General features: G+C 42.9%; 2 protein-coding genes across 3 annotated transcripts in view; one reads left to right on the plus strand and one right to left on the minus strand.

Moving 5' to 3' along the window:
• Positions 1-259: 259 nt before the first annotated feature.
• On the minus strand, positions 260-8018 carry LOC135228250 (uncharacterized). Its single transcript, XM_064272778.1, has 2 exons — positions 7009-8018; positions 260-2954 (listed from the first exon to the last, which is right to left on the minus strand). Exons 1-2 carry the CDS (start codon positions 7502-7504, stop codon positions 2821-2823), a joined length of 630 nt encoding a protein of 209 aa, XP_064128848.1. The 5' UTR covers positions 7505-8018; the 3' UTR covers positions 260-2820.
• The window catches only part of PIK3R1 (phosphoinositide-3-kinase regulatory subunit 1), a 97472-nt gene continuing 91999 nt past the window's right edge, over positions 7100-12572 (plus strand). The window contains exon 1 of one of the 2 annotated variants that reach the window (XM_003408071.4): positions 7100-7212. The gene's annotated coding sequence lies outside the window, so the exon portion shown is untranslated. Of the gene's footprint in view, positions 7213-8568; positions 11149-12572 lie in introns of those variants that run through there. The other variant, XM_010588191.3, reaches the window with a different exon arrangement.

Below are 12572 nucleotides of genomic sequence, written 5' to 3' on the forward strand. Positions count from 1 at the left end.
CACCTGGAGGATTTGAACTGCCAAGTCTTTGGTTAGCAGCTGTAGCACTTAACCACTACTCCACCAGGGTTTCCTTTGGCTCACTAGGGATGTGTATTCTACTGGGAGGCTAGGACACTTCAATAGGGTTTTCCAAAGCTGGGGTGAAATCTCCCTCAAGACTCTCTACCACCATTTTCTCTGAATCTATGCTCATTGAAAGCAGCATTTAATGAAAAATTCTGCTTCCAAGTTTTCCTGATATCTGGAAGAGGGTGAATACTAGACAAATACTCCCAGGCTGATGTGCATGGTTGTCCATGTTGCGCACTGGGCAAGGATATCATAACAAAGGGAATATCAGTCAGAACCTAGACATTATATGTTTGCACGTTTATTATGACAAAGCTCTGGAAGACATTAGAAAACTCTGATTTTGACAAAATCAGTATATTGCAACAATATTCTGACTGATGAATGTAGAACACTGCTAGGAAGAGTCTCTTTCTTATAGCTTTATTGAGGTATAATTGACAGAAAATAAACAGTGCACATTTAAAGTGTACAGTTTACTGAGGGCTAACACTTATCTGCTTTATATTGTGGATTAGCCTGTGTTTTCTAGAATTTTATATAAATAAAATCACATCATATATTCACTTTTTTGAGGGGTCTAGCTTCTTTCAGCATCATAATTTTGAGATTCAGCCACATTATGTGTATCAATAACCCGTTGCCATAGTTCCTTTTTGTATTTGCTGGGTAGTATTTTATTCCATTGAGTGTATATACCACAGTTCGTTTACTCATTCACCTGTTAATGGATATTTAAGTTGTTTCCAGTGGGGCGGTTATAAAAAAAGCTGCTATGAATATTCAGATACAAATATTTGCATGGACAAGTGCTTTCATTTCTCTCGAGCAAATAGTTAGAAGTGAAATGGCTGGATTGTACTGCGGATGTACGTTTAACTGTCAAAGAAACTGCCAAACTGTTTTCTTGGTTGTGTTATTTTCCATTCCACCGGCAGTGTATGAAAGTTGTGGTTGCTCCGCATCTTTGCCTATAGTTGGTGTCATCAACCTTTTCAATTGTAGCCAACTAATGGGTGTGTGGAAACCCTGGTGGCGTAGTGGTTAAGAGCTATGGCTGCTAACCAAAAGGTTGACAGTTCAAATCTATGAGGCGCTTCTTGAAAACTCTCTGGGGAAGTTCTACTCTGTCTTACAGGGTCAGTATGAGTCAGAATTGATGGCAATGGTTTTTTTAAGGGGTGTATAGTGGTTTCTCACTGTGATTTTAATTTGCAATTTCCTAATGAGTAATGATGTGCTTCTATACATGAGCATGTATGCCACCCGAATATCTTCTTTGATGAAGTATCTATTCAAATCTTTTGCCTATTTTAAAAAATTGTGCTTTTATTTCATTATTATTATTGGATTATAAGAAAAAAAAATCTATCGGGTAAAAAAAAAAAAAAATTTTTTTCTTTTTTTAATCTATAGGGTTGCTATGAGTCCAAATCGACTCGAAAGCAATGGGTTAATGTATTTTAAATACAAGACCTTTTACTGAATATGTGTTTTGCAAATGTTCTCTCCAGATCTGCGATTTTTTATTTTTATAACAGTGTCTTTTGAAGAGCAAAAAGTTTTAAACATTGAAGAAGTCCAATTTATTGATTTTTTTCTTTTATAGTTCATGCTTTTTATATTCCAATATTTAAGCAATCTTTTGTAAACTTATGTTTCTTTAGTAGTTTTATAGTGTTGGTTCTTAAACTGAAGTCTATGATCCATTTTGAGTTAATTTTTTATACGTGGGAAGGGCCAAGGCTCTTTTTTTTAGTTTTTTTTTTCCATGCACATGGCTTTCAAATTGTTCCAGCATTATTTGTTAAAAATATTATCCTTTCCTCCATTGAATTTCCTTGGCAACTTTGTTGAAGCTCAATTGGCCACTATCTTAGTCACCTTGTGCTGCTGTAACAGAAATACCCAAGTGAATGGCTTTAACAAAGAGAAGTTTATTCTCTCACAGTCCACTAGGCTAGAAGTCTGAATTCAGGGCACCAGCTCCAGGGGAAAGCTTTCTCTCTGTTGGCTCTGGAGGAAGGTCCTTGTCATCAGTCTTTCCTTGGTCCAGGAGCATCTCAGCACAGGAACCTCAGGTCCAAAGGACATGCTCTGCTCCCGGCGCTGCTTTCTTGGTGGTATGAGGTTCCCATGTCTCTCTGCTCGCTCCTCTCAAAAGAGATTGGCTTAAGACACTATCTAATGTTGTAGACCTCATCAATATAACTGCTACTAATCTATTTTATTACCTCATAGTGATAGGATTTACAACACTCAGGGAAATCACATCAGATGATAAAATGGTAGACAAACAAGGGAATCATCACCTAGCCAAGTTGACAGATATTTTGGAGGGACACAATTCAATCCACGGCAGCCATATATGAAAGAGTCTAGTTTTAGATACTCCATTCTGTTCCATCAAATCATTTGCCTATTTTGAAGCCAATACCACACTGCTATGAATAGAAATGGTGAGAGAGGACATCCTTGCCTTATTTCCAATTTTAGGGGGAAAACATTCGGTCTTTCACCATTAAGTATGACGTTAGCTAAAGGTTTTTCATATATGTCATTTGTCAGATTGAGGAAGTCCCCTTCTATTACTAGTTTGCTAGTGATGGAGCATTTTTACCAGGAATACTTCTTGAGTTTTGTCAAATGCTTTTTCTGCAAATTTTGGAATGATCATATGATTTTTGTTTCATAATCTGTCAATAGGGTGAATTACAAATGACTGATTTTTCAAATGTTAAACCAACCTTACACTCCTGGGATAAATTCCTCTTGATCAAGATAAATTATCCTTTTTACCAATTGCTGTGTTTGGTTTGCTAAAAACTTAAGAATTTTTGCATCTGTGACCGAGAGGAAGAGTGGCCTGTAGTTTTCTTTTCCTGAAATGACAAAGTTTTGGCATCAGAGTAATTTGTACAAAAATGTCTCACGGCTTAGTAGCAGCCCTGAGTGTCTTGGTAGCTTGAGGGGAATAGTAAAGTAATAAATTTTCCCTTTGCTTTGGTAGTTTCTTCCTGAGAACCTGATCTCTAAGTGTTGCAACACAATCTAATTTCTGCAAAACTGTAAGACCAGGCTATGAATTCTGAATCCCTTACCAGGGTCCCTCCACTACCGTCCCTCCACTACCGTCCAGCCTATTTTTGCAGGTGCCTGTGACAGGCTAATAATTTGATACACCTTCAAAACACATTCCGTAAATATCTGGTAAATGTTTACCGAGAGGCTAAGAAGGGCTGTGCAGCAGAAGGTTTCAGGAGGAGGACTCTGGTAGCTGTGCTCTGCAGTTTATCTCTGGTCCCACACTTGGACACTCCATTTAGCTAAAGTTCTATTAACTCTTGAGGTTCAGCTTACAAGGCAGTTTAATGACAATCTTATTCATATTATGCTTAACAATCATAATTATTCTGACAAGACCCCTTGGAAAATTTCATTTCCTCATCTCAAGCAATTTTGAAGGCAATTCCATGTAATCACATGTAGGACACCTCCTGAGAAGAATTCCAATAAAAACCATTTCTTTCATCTTGTTCCCTATCTTATGATAGTCTGGAATCACTTGTAGATTGGCAGTCTGGGTAGACCTGCTGGCCACTCCCCAAATCTGGCTCTGACTTATTCAGAGCCTCAGAGGTCCTGTCTGAACAGCACTGGCATTCTATCGCTTTTACAGTCATAGTTATGAGAACTAGTGTTTTGTTTCCTTTTACCCTCCAGCCTTTTCCCTCTTATTGAGTGCCCACTATGTATCAGAAGTCTGGTAGCTGCCACCCTTAAACAAAGAAAAGTAAAAAAAAAAAAAAAGGCCCTTTAGGGAAAAACAATTAGAAAATAATTTTAGTTTCTATGTTTCCTATGTTATCTATTCAACTGAGATTACCATACTATAACTTTTTTTTTTTTGAAGTCCAGCTTCTTATTTTTTAAGACCAGATACTGAGTGAAATTTAACTGGGACTGTCACTAAGGTGGCTCATTATATTTCCACCTCACACAGGTTGTTTTTTCTTAGAGTCTTACTTCCAAACAAAGTCTGAGGACTGCAGAACTAAAATGGACAAGGCTCACCAGAGCATATACTATGATTAGAGACCTTTGAGTAGGGGGATTACGATTTGCATTGTCTCTGGGATATCATCAGGAAGTGGCCTCTCCTAATACTTCAACATGGTTAATGTCTTCTACAAACTCAGAAACAACAGAATGAGAACTGTAGTACTGCTGGCCTTTTGAGTGCTTAGTCTGCTAGCAAGCATCCTAATTAATAATATTTTTCATGGTTCTCTTAATGAGTTTAACTTGGGTAACAAAAGCTGAATCTTTTAAGCTAAGTATATAGAGATTGATTTTCCCCCCAAAACATTTCAGTTGTCAAGGCAGAAGAGAGGAAAAATGAAAATATTGGTTGGTATCTCATACATTGTCAAACAGAACGTTCCAAATGCATAAGGCTTTAAAGCAACAGTTTGGCATTTCAAAAACAGAAAGCCAGTTCTCTACTTGGGTTTCTTTTTTTCCCAGAAGTTATAAACTGGTGGCCATCAAACTAATGTAGCCTAACCCATGTTTCAAAAAACAGTGAATTAATTGCCAGCATTTAATAATTACGAAAGGAGCGCTGGTGGTACAATGGCTACGTGTTCAGCTGCTAACCAAAACGGTGGTGGTTAGAATCCACCAGCAGCTCCCTGAGAGAAAAGACCCGGCTATCTTCTCCCAGAAAGATTACAGCCTAGGAAACCCTATGGGGCAGTTCTATTCCGTCATACAGCGTTGCTGGGAGTCAGAATCAACTTGATGGTACACAATAATAATTATTGAGAAATTGCCCATAAAAATCGGCATTTTCAGCTTCACTCCAAAATTTGGAAAATTGGGCTCACGTTCCTGTGTGGCAACAATCAGCTAAACTCTAGTACCAGCTGCTTGCTTTATGACAAGCATTTGGGCTCATCTCCACCCAGCTGTCTTGCCTACCTTAAGGTGAGATGCATCATTCCACTCTCAGAGCGCAAACAGACTATATGTATCTTCATTTCATATAGTATGTGTGTGAAGGACGTAGCTTGGTAAATTTCATATTTACTTTTGGATAAAATGGGAAATAGCAGATAAAATAGAAAATAGCAAAACACATGGTGCTGGCATTCCATCTGATCCATCAGTGGAAGGTTTGAGCCCACTTTTTTTTTTTAATAGCAATTTAATGATTTTTTTTTTTTACTTGTGCTTTAGATGAAGGTTTATAGACCTAGTTTCTTATTAAACAGTTAATATACATATTGTTTTGTGACATTGGTTGCCAATCTCACGACTTGTCAGCACTCTTCCCTTCTTGACCTTGGGTTCCAAATTTCCATTCATCCAGCTTTCCTGTCCCCTCCTGCCTTCTCATCCTGGCCCCCGGCCTGGTGTGCCCATTTAGTTTCGTGCATACCTTTGAGCTGTGTGTATTATTGTTTATGGGCCTGTCGAATCTTTGGCTTAAGGGTGAACCTCAGGAGCGACTTCAGTACTGAGTTAAAAGGGTGTCTGGGGGCCATGCTCTTGGGGTTTCTCCAGTTTCTGTCAGACTAGTAAATCTAGTCTTTTTTGTGAGTCAGGCTTTTGCTATACATTTTTCTCCAGCTCTATCTGGGACCCTCTATTATGATCCGTGTCAGAGCAGCTGGTGGTGGTACCTGGGCATCATCTAGTTGTGCTAGACTCGGTCTGGTGGAGGCTGTGGTCTTTGTGGTCCATTAGTCCTTTGGACTAATCTTTCCCTTGTGTCTTTGATTTTCCTCATTCTTCCTTGGTCCAGATGGGGTGAGACCAGTGAAGTATCTTAGATGGCCCTTTGCAAGCTTTTAAGACCCCAGAGGCTACTCACAAAAGTAGGATGTAGAACATATTCTTTATAAACTGTTAGGTCAATTGAGCTAGCTGTCCCCAGAGACCGTGGTCCCCAGCCCTCAGTAAGTAATGATTATTAAATGAAGAATCTGTATCTGAAAACTAATGCATTTAAGACAATTATAGTCAAGTGCGCTTTCCCTATCCCACCCCTTGAGCAACCAGGCGGCCAAGGTCTGCCAGAGCGGCTTTTATTTGCTCCGTCATCTCAGGACTGGAAGGGATGAGCCCGTTTAAGGCTTCCTCATAAAACTCGCTTCCCTTCTCACAGACCTGCCTGTCTCCCAATGGCAGCAGTGCCACTGGCAGGTTCCCTCTACGAGTTCGCGTCAGGCAGCGGGCGCTGGTCCCTCCGGTTTACCCTTTCACCCCCTCTTCAGCCCTAGGGCGCCACGCGGGGCGGCGTGGTTTTTCCGCTCATTCCGGAGGCTGTGCTGGGGAGACCAGGAATTGCACAGCCTCCTGCTTTGCCGAGCCGTGGAATCCAAGTACTCCTCACCCCAGCCGCTCTGCTGGGGCGCTAGGGGCTAGAAAGTGTCTGGGGTTTGTCTCAAGTTACCCCGATTAGAGAAGCAGCCAGCCTCCAGGGAAGTCTGAACTTATCCCCGACACCCCTCATCCTCTCCATTTCTAGTCCCGGGGGGTGGGGAAGCTTGAGGGTGGCCGGCCGGGTCCAGACGCCCGGCAGCCGGCTCCGTTCGCCGCGGGCAGGCAGGAGCCGGGCCGACCAAGGGTTGCAGACCCAGAGCGCTAAGCAGTGGAGAACGCGCGCGCCCGCGCGCGCGGCCCAGCAGCCCAGGACATCCCTTGAGAAAGGCGCGGCCGGAGGGCGACAGGAAAGGTCCGCGGGTCCGGATCTCCGCCACCCGCTGGCCAGCGGGCTCCTAGGCCCGAGCGGTGAGTGGCAGCGGCGGAGGGAGCGGCGAAGGCGGACAGGGGCGGAGACGCGGGCACTGGTTGGCGTGGGCTCGGGGGCGGGTAGCGCGGGGCGGGTCGGAGGCGGGGCAGCGCCGGGGGCTGGGGCTGAGGGCTCACCGAGAGGAGTCGCGAGCGCTGGAGCGGAGTTGGAGGAAGCGGCGGCCGCGGGAAGGTGGCGGGCAAGCGTGTAGGAGACGGAGAGCCCGGATCGGGAGAGCCTGCGGGTCGGTGCCGGGTCGGAGGCGCGTTGAAGCCGTACGCACACGAGGCCGTCGCTGCAGCCCGGGCCCCATAGAGGAAGGAAGCCGGCCGGCGGGGGAGGTAGGCGGCGGCATGTCCGGGTGTGTGTGCTCGGGAGGGGGAGGTGGTGCCTGCGTGCGCTGTCGCCTCTCTTCCTGTCACCAGCAGCCGCTTCTCCTTCTGCAGAGCCGAGCCGGGGGAAGCAGACCGGGCGCCGGCCCTCCCCGCCGCCGGCATCCCCCACCCGCGGGGCAGCTGCGGGCCCTGCGCCCCGGCTCCACTCGCCGCGAGCGCCCTGCGCACTCCAGCCACGCTCCTGGTTCCCATTTTCCTTGTCCTCCGCGGAGATGGTTCTGCACGCCGCCGAGCGCATTCGTCCCGGAGTTACAGGCGTGCTTAAGGGATTGCCCCCTCCTTTTCGTTACCTCACACTTCCGAGGGTCCCCACTGTCTCCTCGCTGCAGTTTTCCGGGGTCCTTCCCCGGAGGGGAGCACCCTGCCCGCTGCCTTTGCGTTATCGGGAAGGAGCGATTCCTTGCCCCACGGCCCTCCAGCTGCAGATGGGGTCGCTGCCCAGTCCCTTCCCCTGGCCGGGCGGGGCGACGGTGGTCCCCCGGGGCTCGCCCCGGGCCCCCGCCCTCCGAAGTTTGCCGCCCTCCTCTTCCGGGGTGGGGGAAGTGCGCCTCGGGGCGGTTGGTTGCAGGGGAGCTAACTCGCCGCCTAGTGCCGGCCGGGCTCGGGCAGGTTGTTGGAGGCATATTTAACAGGGTCTCGGAACCGCCCGGAAATCCAGCTTTTTGTAACGCGGTGCGAGAGCGGAGGGATCTGCCCAGCAATATGGAGCCGGCTGGGGGTTTGGGGAGGGCGAGGGGGAGTGCAAGCCTTAGCTTAAGTACCATGGGAGTTACCTTGAAGCTACATCTCTAATACTTCACAAGGGCAGAAACTGCCCCGCAGATCACAAGACAAAGAAAACAGAAAAGCTCGGGCCAAACGCCCCCTTAAAGAAACATACTTTTGGTAGCCAGAATTTGAGTTTGAAATGCAAGGGTGTGAGTGGAGTGGCTGTTAACGTGTTGAATGCAGCCCGTGTGTTAACTGGGTTTGGAGGAAATTCTTTAGCTTCTCTGGGAGCTGATAATATCAGAAAGGTCTCACTTTAACCGTTAATGCCTGACGGAGCTGCAGCGTTGTTGGTGTCCGAGTTTATGCCTTATTAGGGGGATTTTATGACTTCGGAAACAGTGTTTTTGTTGTTGTTAGGTGCCGTGGAGTCGGTTTCGGCTCATAGAAACCCTGTGTACAACAGAATGAAACATCGCCCGGTCCTGCGCCATCCTCACAGTCCTTGCTGTTTGAGCCCATTGTTGCAGCCACTGTGTCAACCCATCTCCTTGTGGGTCTTTCTCTCTTGGCTGACCAAGCATGATGTCCTCCTCTAGGAACTGGTCCCTCCTGATAACAAGTCCAAAGTATGTGAGATGAAGTCTCTCCATCCTCGTTTGTAAGGAACATTCTGGCTGTACTTCTTCCAAGACAGATTTGTTCATTCTTCTGGCAGTCTATGGTATATTCGATATTCTTTGCCAACACCATAATTTAAAGACATCAGTTCTTCTTCAGTCGTCCTTATTCATCTTATTCATCGTCCAGCTTTTGCATGCATATGAAGCAATTGAAAATACCATGGCTTGTGTCAGGCGCACCTTAGTTCTCAAGGTGACATTTTTGCTTTTTATACTTTAAAGAGATCCTTTGCAGCAGATTTACCCACTGCATTGTCGTTCAATTTCTTGGCTGCTGCTTCCATAAGCATTGATTGTGAATCCAAGTAAAACGAAGTACTTGACAACTTCAGTGTTTTCTGTGTTTATGGCGATGTTGCTAATTGGTCCAGTTGTGAGGATTTTTGTTTTATGTTAAGATGTAATCCATACTGAAGGCTGTAGCCCTTGATCTTCATCAGTAAGTGCTTCAATTCCTCTTCATTTTCGGCAAGCAAGGTTGTGTCTTTTGCCTATTGCAAGAGGTTCATGAGTCTTCTTCCAATCCCGATGCCATGTTCTTTTTCAGATAGTCCACCTTCTCAGATTATTCAGATTGGATAAATATGGTCAAACGATGCAACCCTGATGCACAGCTTTCCTGATTCAAACAAAGTATTCCCTTATTCTCTGTGAACAACTGCTTCTTGGTCTATGTAGAGGTTGCGCATGAATGAGCACAAGTATTCTGGAATTCTCATTCTTCGTAATGCTATCTATAGTTTGTTACGATCCACACGGTTGAATGCCTTTGCATAGTCAGTGAAACATAGGGCAATATCCTTCTACATTCTTTGCTTTCAGCCAAGATCCATCTGACATCAGCAGTGTTACACCTTGTTCCATGTCCTCTCCTGAATCCAGTTTGAATCTGGCAGTTCCATATCTATGTACTGCTGTGATGGTTTTTGAATGATCTTTAGCAAAATTTTACTTGCGTGTGATATTAATGATACTGTTCCATAATTTCTCCATTTTGTTAGATCATCTGTCTTTGGAATGGGCACGTATATGTGTCTTTTCCAGTTGGTTGGCCAGGTAGCTGCTGTCTTCCCAGTTTCTTGGCATAGATGAGTGAGCACCTCCAGTGCTGCATCCATTTGTTGAAACATCCCAATCGGTATTCCATCAATTCTTGAAGCCTTGTTTTTCGCCAGAGAATCCAGAAAGATACTTCCCTGTGTTTTACTGACTATGCAAAGGGATTCAGCTGTGTGGATCATAACAAATTACAGATAACATTATGAAGAATGGGAATTCCAGAATACCTGTGCTCATTCATGCAGAACCTGTACATAGACCAAGACTTTCTGTGCAGCTTGGATCTCTTCCTTCGGTACCATCGGTTCTTGATCATTGCTACCTCCTGAAATGGTTGAAGTCGATCAATTCTTTTTGGTACAGTGACTCTGTATATTCCTTCCATCTTCTTTTAATGCTTCCTGCGTCATTTAATATTTTCTCCCTGGAACCCTTCAATATCGAAACTCGAGGCTTGAATTTTTTCTTCAGTTCTTTCAGCATGAGAAATGCTGAGTATGTTCTTCCCTTTTGGTTTTCTAACTCCAGGTCTTTGCACATATCATTACATTACTATTTTGTCTTCTCAAGTCATCCTTTGAAATCTTCTGTTCATCTCTTTTACTATACTTCTCTTTGCTTTAGTTACTCTACTTTCAAGAGTAAGTTTCAGAATCTCTTCTGATATCCATTTTGTTCTTCTTTTTTTCTTTTCTGCCTTTTTAATGACAGAAGCGATAGGGTTTTTTTCCTGTTCTTTTCCTCTTTCGCAGTCAGCGTGAAGTATGTATGGATAAAGCAGTTCCGGGTCTTAAATGCAGCATAAGATTGTCAATTCAGCATAATGAGGTTTAAGTTTTGGTTGTTAAGGGGGACATTCCCAAAGCTTATTGACCAAGGCTTTATGGGAAACTATATTTTAATATTTCATTAATTTGTGTTATATCTTGACAACTTGAAAGATAGTTGGGTATTGGCTAGGAAAGGTTGAGTAAGTAGATGGGTTCTTTTTTTGTCATAGGCTATGGTTTTTTTTTTTTTATCAGAGTAATAGAGTTTAAAAATGTAAATTATTAGGAATTTGGTGACTTCTACACAGAAGGTCACAAATATTGTTGAAATAGAAAAAGTTTGACACCAGCTATAACTTTTTGATTACACTGTTCTTGGAATAACACATTTTTAAAGCAAGCAGATGATAGTTTTCTTAAGGACAAAAGTTACTTAAACTTTGGAGAGTAAGTATTTTGCTATAAAAAAAGAAAATATACTACGAGAGATTTATTTTCTAATTTTTTGGTCCCTCCAAGATTTAGGTTTGGGAAGTTCTGAAATAGCCGAGCTTTGCTGATAACTGAGAGTTCAGAGTCAAGGCAAACTGGAGAGGCCAGTGGAGGAGGCTCCCTGTCTTGCAGAAATACTGGCTTCTTCAACTTTTACATGCCATTTGCAAGTAAGGTCATACTGCTTTTTCCATAGAAGTACTGTATATGGACTGGTATGATTGGAAAAAAGTTTTATGTACCTGATACTAGTTTTCAAAGTGTTACGTGCATTTTCTTTGAACTTTGTTCTTGCTTTGGGACGTGTTCTTGTCAGTTGCATAGCAGACTCGGCAATTTACACACTGATATCTGCAGCTTGATTTGCTTTCTTAATGATTTTACCGTGTCTTTTCACATATAGTCAAATGTAGAAAAGCATTTCACTTCTCAATGGTTATAAATATATATATATATATATATATATATATATATAGGGGTTTTTTTTTTTTGGTTTGTATGTTTGTTTTAGCTATTTCTTAAGTTTAAGTTTATTTAGTTCAGGAAAACCCCATGGTGTAAAGTTGGTTTTGGGAAACAGAAGTGGTACAATAAGTTATAGGTAATACATATTTTGGTAAGTGACAGGTTTTTGAATATTGCTGGGGAGGGGTGCATGTGGGCGGTGGTGTGGTGGCAGTGTGCAGTAAGCTTCTTGAAATGTGGATTGCACCTAAGCTGGTTTTTGAGGGGCTTTGAATCTTAAATGGGAACCTACCCTTCTTATGCAAATTTTTTACAGTTAAAAATTGTTGGCTCTTTCCTTAATTAAATTTTCCCATGACTGCCATGTAATTTTTAGGTCGATGTGAATTAGCTTGATGGTAACTACTAACAGCATGTTGGTTGAATTTCCTTTTTTCTGTAGGTAGTTCAGAGGAGTATTCTAAAAGGGCGTTCACGCTGGAAGATGGTCTACATGCTCAGTAAAACAGAAACAGCTCTAGCTTAGCTTGTAGTGTGTTTGCATCTTGTGATTTGCAAGGTGTGTTTTATTGAACAAAGCGATGGTGAATGAGCACATTTAAAAAAATATAAGATTTTTATGGTGAGGTAAGCTATGGAAAACAGGAGTTTGTGTTTGAATTTTTGTTTTTGATTCACATTTGAGACATACGAAATATAGGAGAAAATGGGAAGTACTTAAGTATCAATACATTATCTGTTTCAGACAGGTTCCCAATAGAGCGCCCTCTTTTGGAGGGTATAGGAATTTTGCCAATGAAGGTAAGGTAATAAAGCATCTTTATGAAGAAGCCCTTTAAAAGCTGGAAAGGGATTGTCAATTTAGTTTTTACTTCAGAAGACATAAACTGTATCTCAGCTTTTTATCAAAAAAACTTCGGTTATAATTATTTTTAAAATTATTCACATTATCACATTTTTTTCACATCTCGTCCGTTTATACACCGTTGTGATTACTTGCTATGATTCTGCCAACGCTCTTACTTGCCGAAAAGAGTGGCAGTAAGGCCATTTCATGTACATTAAACCAAATGAGCTGAAAATAGACTATGTAATTACCAACAAACTTGTCTGTTTGGTTTATGTTAGA

This window comes from Loxodonta africana, chromosome 2 (genome assembly GCF_030014295.1).
Source record: "Loxodonta africana isolate mLoxAfr1 chromosome 2, mLoxAfr1.hap2, whole genome shotgun sequence".
NCBI lineage: Eukaryota > Metazoa > Chordata > Mammalia > Proboscidea > Elephantidae > Loxodonta > Loxodonta africana.

Bases quoted from the DNA above. Each gene is read 5' to 3' on its own strand.
- LOC135228250 (XM_064272778.1), bottom strand. From the start codon at position 7,504: ATGCGCTCGGCGGCGTGCAGAACCATCTCCGCGGAGGACAAGGAAAAT. The intron at 2,955-7,008 runs GTGAGCCCTCAG...TTGTCATTTCAG, and splicing joins AGCGCTCGCGACTCCTCTCG to GAAAAGAAAACTACAGGCCA.